At 41.5% G+C, this 8,919-nt stretch overlaps 1 protein-coding gene across 2 annotated transcripts in view; it reads right to left on the bottom strand.

Annotated features, from left to right (window-relative positions):
• Positions 1-8,317: 8,317 nt before the first annotated feature.
• zgc:136971 (S9 family peptidase) overlaps positions 8,318-8,919 on the bottom strand; it is a 7,662-nt gene continuing 7,060 nt past the window's right edge. Inside the window, exon 22 of one of the 2 annotated variants that reach the window (XM_026369039.1) lies at positions 8,318-8,881. In XM_026369039.1, coding sequence (XP_026224824.1) covers positions 8,782-8,881 — 100 coding nt within the window. In that variant the 3' untranslated portion in view covers positions 8,318-8,781. The remainder of the gene's footprint in view (positions 8,882-8,919) is intronic. The other variant, XM_026369038.1, reaches the window with a different exon arrangement.

The raw sequence follows: 8,919 nt of genomic DNA, 5'->3' as shown, positions 1-8,919 counted from the left end.
TATTTGGCAACTCACACTCGTGTGATTTTTCTACTGAAGCAGTTTACCATCTTGTTCAGTACCTCACTTTCGGGGACAGTCAAAGGTTTGCATAGTACATGGCACAAATATAGCAATTAATATAGCAACTTCTGCATTTGAATGTGTCTCCAGAGCTGGAGTGTATTCATTGAAGTGCTGGTGATTGTGTTTGCCAAGCATGACACGTACCTTCACTGAATCCCCAGACAGATGAAACTCGCACCAAAATGCTGGTGACACAGGACCTCCTTTGCCAGCTGGCACTAGGACATCACAACCTCTACGGATTGAGAACCACATGTGTCACAACCCCAGGGTTTGTTCATCTCTATACAGAGTTTCACCTGAGAGATGCACACATCCAGTGATGTTAACAAACTACATATGCAAATCAGGGCTAGTGCAGACATGAAAACAAAGTTATACACTCGAGCCCAAACACACGCATGTAAAAACATGAGATTCAACATGATAAGCTGGAACTACACTGTTGCCAGAGAATGAATTATGTGGTGTGCTGTAAGAAATACAAATTCCCTCACAGCCACTTTCTTTCTTCTCGCTCGGTTCATGAGGGTGGACCCTCACATGTTTGGAAAAGAGAAATCAGTTATAATATCTTGTTGCTGACTCAGAGCGCTGTTAGGCAGGGATAGAAAAAAAACACAAAGCTTAACATTCTCCAAATGGTACCCAGATATCTCATTAAATACTGGCCGCTTTTGCATTTGGATGTTCGAGGTTACCAGATGGTCAGTTTGAACAGTTGCGTACTGTTGAGTTCTTTGTCATCAGCGTATCAAAGGATAATTCCAGTTTATTAAACCTATAATACATCCTGTAAATGTGCCTGTCATGACTGTGGGCCATGTTAACTTCCACCTCTATTGTAGAGAGTTTGAAGAAACATTGTCTCATAAACATACACTTTTTTTTTCTCTCTCTCTGCATAAAACACATTTTCTCACTCTCACACAGAGCTCTCTTTATCCTCCATGCCGAGCTACTTCCATTCAATCAAGACCTCAATCAGTAAAACCAATTAACTCAGAGGTCTGTGTGACTAAAACCCTAAAGTATGCCATCCATCACTCCCCCGGTCTCTTTTATTCCCCACATACAAAAAATACACAAATGCACATGTCAGTGTAGTCAACATCAACGGGGTCAATTCCTTATCCCAGGGTCAAGGTCATTACTTCGGACCACCCTGCTGACTGTGTGACCATGCAGCCTTTGATTGAAACTAAATCCAGCAGGGACAGATCATCCCACTCCTTTTTTTTTTTAAAGCCACATACACACTTGCATTGTGAGTCACAAAGACACAAGCACACTAATGAACAAAAGCAAAACCCGACTGGAAGTCAGCTTTAAAACGTGTTGTACAAATGTAGCTGTAATCAAACACACCTGTAACACACATGCCGTTAATGTGACTGTGACCATGCAGAACAGGAAAGTCCGTATGATGTGGATTCCATGTGTACTGTAGAAAATGAAATGGATATGCACCTCACACACACACACAGCTTAACTCATCTTTAGTAGAGACATCCACCTGACTGCACCACACTACGGCAGCTACTTGAGCATAAACCAAAGAATTGCAACTTGTTGACTCCTTAATGGCTCTAAAGGAAAAGTCACGCGATCCCCAAAGTGATGACAGTTCTTCTTGGGGCAAGAGTGAATTTGTGTCTCGAGGTACCGCTCTAAATTGAAACATCAAGCAAATAAGAAAACACAGACAGGTCTAATTGTGAAACGTGGAAATATGCTCCAGAGCTTAATGAGGCTCTGATCCAGACTCATTGAGCAGCCTGGCACCAGTGCAGAGAAAGTGAAAGAGAGTTCACCCCTTCAACCAAGCAGGCAAGGTTAATTATTTTTGCTTGACTGATTTATGTAGCACTCCCATTTATCCTATCTTCATAATGACTAATACCTGAAGGGCTGGGTGGAGCACTGTGGAGCACAGAGAGGAAGGGCTGGGTGGAGTGGATGGATTTTTGAGCTTCAGGCTACTGCTAATTTGATTCCCAAAAGCTGCATATAGTAGATTTAAATAGGAGTAGTTTGGTTTTTATCACAGGTCAGCAATTCCACTACTGTTTAGAGGAGTGTGTGTGTGTGTGTGTGTGTGAGAGAGAGAGATTACAGTATATAGTGAGTGTCTGTACAGTGCGTATGTCAGTATATTGTACCAATTAGATGTGTCCATGTTTGGTGTCTGTATTCAGCTGCGTGTGTGTGTGTGTGTGTGTGTGTGTGTGTGTGTGTGTGTGTGTGTGTGTGTGTGTGTGCGCGCGCGCTGTTACTTTTTTTTTCCCCTGACTCAGCTGTTTGAGTGATTCAGAGATCAAAGTGCAAAGAGTTCAGCAAACACTGCGCTGAAGCTTCAGCAGCTGATGAATAAACATGAAGTGGGGCATTTATGCAACGTACACATACACACATCTCTTTAAGAACAGCAGACAGTATATAAACACTGCTGTTGCTGCTGCATGAATGCTGCCTGATGAATTTTAACATGGGCACAGAGGGATGAGCACAGACACACACACACACACACAGTTACAGTAGATGTGTGCATACTCATACTCACTACTTTAAATAAAGGTCAAACAAAGTGAGACCAGAAATGTGGCACGTATACCATTAACAATAGTGGTGTGTGTGTGTGTGTGTGTGTGTGTGTGTGTGTGTGTGTGTGTTTCATTAAGTGGGACTCCGCTCCTGCTTGTTTTTCTTAGTGCAGAGTGGGGGAGACAAGATAATCTTGCATTTATGAAAGAAACCCACCCTGGATGAACCAACATGCAGCACACTAGCCAAAATGAAGACACACACACACACACACACAGACGAAAAACATGTAAATGCACATAAGACTGCATGAGAGACACACATTCATACAGTCGTCTCCCTTTCAGCTCCACCCTATAAGAAGCAGAAGCCTTGGGCAAACAGTCCACTGATGGATAACGTGTTATGGACTTCAGCAGCCAATAGCATGTTAATCTCCAGCCAGACCAAAGAAAAGTCGTGTTACAGTAGAGGTGAGAAAGAAAATGTACGAAATTCAGTGGAGAAAGAGGCACAATATCTGCTGTATCTGCATGTTTAAAATAAAGACGGCTTTGCATTTGTTAAGTTGTTCCTGTTATTAATACATGATGATAAATGATGTTTTGATGTCTGTAAAAGTTTATCAATTTAAAAATGGCAATATAAAAACATGTATACTGTACTGTGTAGTCGCAAACACAGCAGCAAACAGCACTAAAATGTTTTACTTATAGTATCCACAGCATCAAATTTTATACATCATGTATTCACAATGGCACACTGACAATAATACACACACACACACTCGCACTGTGAATCACTGAGCAGTGTAATGATAGGTGTGTCCAAGATGGCATCCCAATTGGTTTGACTAATGAAAGAGCATCCTATCTCTTATCAATGAATTATGCATCACACATATTACAAAATGGTGCTGCATAGAATATTAATACAACCCCCCCCACACACACACACACACACACACACACACACACACACACACACACAATCTGACACAAAAAAGCTGAACTGAACAAAAAACACTAATAAAAATGTACAAAACAAACTTATAGCTCTGTTTTTTCTAGATATTTATCACACAAAGGCTAAAGAGTCCTGTGTGTTTTCATGTGGAGAACTTGACCTGGTGTGAGTCCCAGCATGCTTTGCAGAGGTGCATTAGTTGAAAGGTCATTGGTGAGGCCATTACCTGCTGACAGAAGAAGAGTTAAATCAGAACACAACAGAAAATACCTGAACTGATTGAGAAGAGGGTTTGAGTAAAGATGCGTTTACAACAGGAGCCCTTATATTGATGCTGTAACATTGAACCGGACACACTATCCAGATAGTTGGGTATAAATTTTACTGTCATAGTTCATCAGTTATTGGAATAAAACAATAATTAGTGTGATTTATTCAAATAATTCCTCCAACCCATTAATGCAATCAACGGTTCACGAACGGTTCTTTCAGTTAGAGATAAAAAGAAACTATTTGGTTTTCAAAGCTGGCAGCACAGTGCATTAAGTAAACCTCTATAATAAAGGACATCTGCAGTGGATAACCTTTGAGTGTGTGAGTACTTGTTTATGAGCTTTCAGCTGTTTTAACTGAGCGGGTTGAGTTTAAGAAAAGCTGAATGCATGTTGAGACACTGAAGAGATGTGGAGATGGAAAATGGCTGTATCCCGTATCACAGCAGCATCCGGCCGCCCGGCCATGTTTTTTACTGTAGACATTAACATTTCTGATGCTACAAAGAATTATACAGTTATTCATAGTTATTTAAAATAAAACCAGTATACAAATCCCTGATGGTAAATCAACCTCATTTGAATGTGTTGCTACAAAAAGGATTTCTAAAGGGTTGGGACTTCACCAGTTGACAGTCAGGGGACTCGTGCACACAGCTCTCGCTCACCACAGACCATTTCAGTTCCTTCATTCCAGATATCCGTCTTTCTGGGAAAATACTGTCCTCTTAGAATTTTCAGATGACATTAAGATGTAAAATGAGCCTTATGAGTGTGTCCTTCTGACTCATTTGGTGGCTTTCTTTACTGCTGTCTCATACACTGACAAAGCCGAACAGCAGGTCAAACAGAGCTCTCACCAACAGGGACTGCGTCTGATTAAATATAACCAAATCGTTGACTTGGTGGGTCGAGGCCCTTACAGTCATTACAGATAGTAGGTAAAAGGCATAACATTTTAATTTGACGTACTGAATGTATTAAACTGAATCGTATTTTGACATTAAGCTCTTGATGCAGAGGCCAACATACATACTTTGCTCCATAGTAAGTGTTTGTTCATTATGCATCCATCTCATCATTCACTCCAGTTAAAAGCCCTCATGAAGTTTTCTGACCCAGATCGTAAATTCAGGTAAAAGAATAAACAGAATTATACCAAATTCTCTAACCTACAGGTCATTTATACTGGAATCATCACAGTAACCACAGCACCAAGCAACAGTACAGTCGAGAGATATCACCCTATCACCAGCACTAGAGGTTTTACAGCTGTCTCGGAGCGAGTTACTCTCTGGATAAGAGTTAAAAGCCTCAACAGCAAATAAGAGCCAAGAAATGCCCCTCCCCCCTTTTATTATCCTGCATGGCTCTGGTACAGAAGTAGCTTAGGACGTAGAAAGGGAACAGAGAGACAGATAAATGTGACAAAAGAAAGATGGAGGCGAGCCAAATGTAGGGAGGAGGAGAGATGAAAGAGTTGAGACGGCTCCTACAGCTAAAGAAGATTCTTGTGATCTGCTGATTGTTTTAGACTTTCAATGGTTTATCTAAAGCATTATAATATATAAATGATACTTTTTAATATATTAGCTGTTTAACAGACTTTTGCAGAGACTCCTCACATTACCAAATACCTAACACACACCTTTACATAACCTGAGAGCAAACACAACACCAGACCACAAAGCCTTTACAACATCTTCATAACCAATAAACACCACCTCTCTCGCTACACAGACAATAGCTCCACCTGTTACAGAAGACGAGCACAAAGCCACCACAGCCCCAACCAGCTGTGCTGTAAAATCATATGAATCCCCGACACAAGGCCGCCATTCACTTTTCATTTACCAGCATTTAACAAAGCCAGTGGCAGGAAAAGATTTCCCTTCCTGTGTTTGTCAAAAAAGAAAGAGACTAAAGGACTGAAGGAGTGGATGTGAGATAAAATGGTTAAAATTAGAAAGAAACAAGTGAAAGGTCACCGCATGCATCGCAGAACGTCACTCGGTTCCTGTACGGGCCCCTCGCTGTTCAAACAACCTTTAACAGTCACAAGCTGAATCAAAAGAGAGATGATAAAATGTGGTTTCCCCTCTGTTAAAGTGTTCACAGGCCGGTGAATGACACACGGTCCACACACAAAGTACTTTCATTTCATGGTAAAAACCAGAAGACAAAGAAAATGACGAGGACAAAGGGCAGGAAGGGTTAACACTGAGGGGACAAAGTGAGAAGTTAACGAGAAAGGAGAAGCTTTACTGATTCACGGGGGCAGTCATCAGTTTGTGTGCTGCTTCTTTTAAAAAAAACACACAGACTCATATGAACACATCACGCCTTGGCACACGAGCAGTGTCTACATGTGAAGGTCATGGCTCAGAGGACTGGATGAGAAGAGGGGAAGTGTAAAAGGATGCAGATGTTTGAACTCTATGGTTGAGAATTTGATATATTCACCTTGCAGATCCTTTCTTTTTGTAGTTGTTGTCATTAATCAGGAGATTTTTGGAAGCGTGAAAACTTTTAGCCACTTCTCATCGTGGTGTGCGTGTTTTACCTCCTTGGACTTAAACGTACACTGGATTCCAGCAGCACAGCGTGTTACTTTCTCAATCCCATAATTCAATAAGGTCTTTAACGCCCATTTCTTGTTGCACGACAGCAAACGTAAGAGTAAAGTTCAGTCAAGGATTAGAGCCAGACCTTTTCTACAGAGGGTTTTAGACCTTGGACAAAACACATTTACTTCTGACTCAAAATAAATATCGAACAGGCTGCGATTTAGATTTTTTTTAGATAATAATTAATTTATAATTATAATAATTTTGATAATTCTGCCTTCTGTTCAGAATACAGCTCCACAGCTCTACCAGAGGTCAGACGCTCCTCGGTTGCCCTTTAAATACTAAGCTGCTGTACCTGATTGGTAGCATTAAAGACTGGCGGCTGCTGGAGAGTAGTGCCGGGCTTCAATAGACGGCACAGCCAGTTGATTTCTCTTTATGGATATGTGTAGGACTCAGCCCGACCTGCTGTCCCCTTTCTGTTCTCTCCTCCATCATCCTCTGCTATTCTGGGTTTGACTTCGCTGCATCTTTCTCAGCAGTCAGCTGGAGAGGGGAAGCACCAGAACAAACCAACACCAAAAGGCTCTTTGTCCTGCAGCGTCAGAAAACACACTTGCACTTTTTCCTCCCTTTGTCTGCGTGCCTCCTACATACACCCAAGCGTGAGCATGAGTCTTTCCCGTCTTCAGCTTTCAACAATGCTTCATCTCTGTGCCTCGGCCCACACACCAGAATACCACAGAGGGACGCTGTGAACTTCTATTATCCAGCTCGTTTATTGTCTCACACACCCAGCCGCCTGTGTCCTACTCCACTTTTCTTTATCTGTCACTTCCTCATCAGCACAATCTCCATCCTTCCCTCTCTTCATCTCCCAAATTGGTGACCTCACCCAAAACCCACATTACAGTGACTTCACCACTGGGCAGCTGCAGTCAAGGCCACAGAGCAAAGTGCTGGTGGACAGGACAATTAACACCGCCGCCGCGTCTGGGACCGCTCGAGGGGGGGAGGGACCTCTGGAAGATATCAGCCACCTCAGTGTCTCATCTTGGTCACTTAATCTTTCAGCATCTGCATTTGTGAATTTTATTCGTATCAAGTGTAGAAATGCCCACTTGTGGTGTCTGGTAAATGAAAGTGGTGGGACTTTAAATTTCAAGGCCACTATCGAGTCTCAACAAGGCCCCCAAAGTTCTCACAAACAGAGGCTCTGTTTTGCTTCACAATTGTCTCAGTGTGCTTCTTATCCTTGTCCCTTGTCTCCGATGTCTTCACATTTTGTTCTTTTTTTTTTTTATGTCTGTGAAAACATTGCGTTATTGGGTTGCGGAGTGAAAGAATTCAAATCTGTTGTTTTCATCCCACAATGTGCACATAGTCCATGAAAGACAAGAAATCCACAAATGGGGGAAAGACCTGCACAGTGCCAATTTTTTAGAAACATATGTCTAAATACTTGACAAGCACAATCGAAGTCTTTTTCAAGAATTGATCACCAACAGAAATGAAGAGAGAGAAACAGATTGCTTTGCTAAGTTGTCCTAAAGGTCAACATTACAGTAGGCTGTTTGTTTAAGCAGCTGTGTGAGGAAGGTGGTCAAGAGCCTCAACTAAAGGCTCCAGATTAGGTTTCAGGTGGCTTTCAACTCACTAGAGGGTTTGTGTGGTTAGAAGGCTTCAGTGTCACATTTTGAAAATATGTCTACACGTTACACGTAACACAACTGAGCGTCTGTTTGATGCTTTTTGATCTGCAAGTCGCATTTTCGACAGCTCGGAGTGAGCGGCCATCAGAAAGGTCAGACATGTACGAGTCAAGGGGTCTTCGTTTTTTGTGCAGTTTATCTAAACGATGCATCTCTTTAGTGAGAAATTACTTCATGCTCCGTTACCATAAAGCTGATTTGATCACTAGTGAACTTTCAAAGGATCTGTGTTCTCACAAAGGACAGAGAGTGCCATCTGCTGGATATTGTGCAAATTACATTTCCCAAATATGAAAATAGTTGGTTGATTCTGGCTGAAGGTTTTTTTACTGTAGAAAAATAACAGTAAATATACATGACAGTAAGTAATTCTGATACTTTATACATGTTACCAAGTTATCAAACATGAAAAAAATCACTACATCAACAGGCTGTATGAATTATCACATGCATGGATTTAACAAATGTTTTACAAATCTAGGTGCATTGTAACATACAGAATGTGTCTCTGTCCTTAAAAAAAAAAAAAGGGGGTGTTGGGGTGTGTTAAAGTTTGTCAGTTGCTTGGTTAAGAAGCTACTTTATGCTCTTTAAGGAAAATGTGAAGTCCCTTCTGCAAAGCAAAGCTTTGATCACAGTTTAGGTGCGTGTTCAGAGATGCTGGTATAACCACAGCACTGTGTTGAGGAAGCAGTCGGCCTGTGTGTCCACTCTGGACAAAGAATGTCCGTCTTCTGGAAACCACAACAACCTACGAGGACAAAACAATTAACAGGGATAAAATCATTA

This window comes from Anabas testudineus, chromosome 7, assembly GCF_900324465.2.
Source record: "Anabas testudineus chromosome 7, fAnaTes1.2, whole genome shotgun sequence".
NCBI lineage: Eukaryota > Metazoa > Chordata > Actinopteri > Anabantiformes > Anabantidae > Anabas > Anabas testudineus.
The sequence above is the reverse complement of the archived record's forward strand: the minus strand, read 5'-3'. Positions and strand labels throughout refer to the sequence as shown.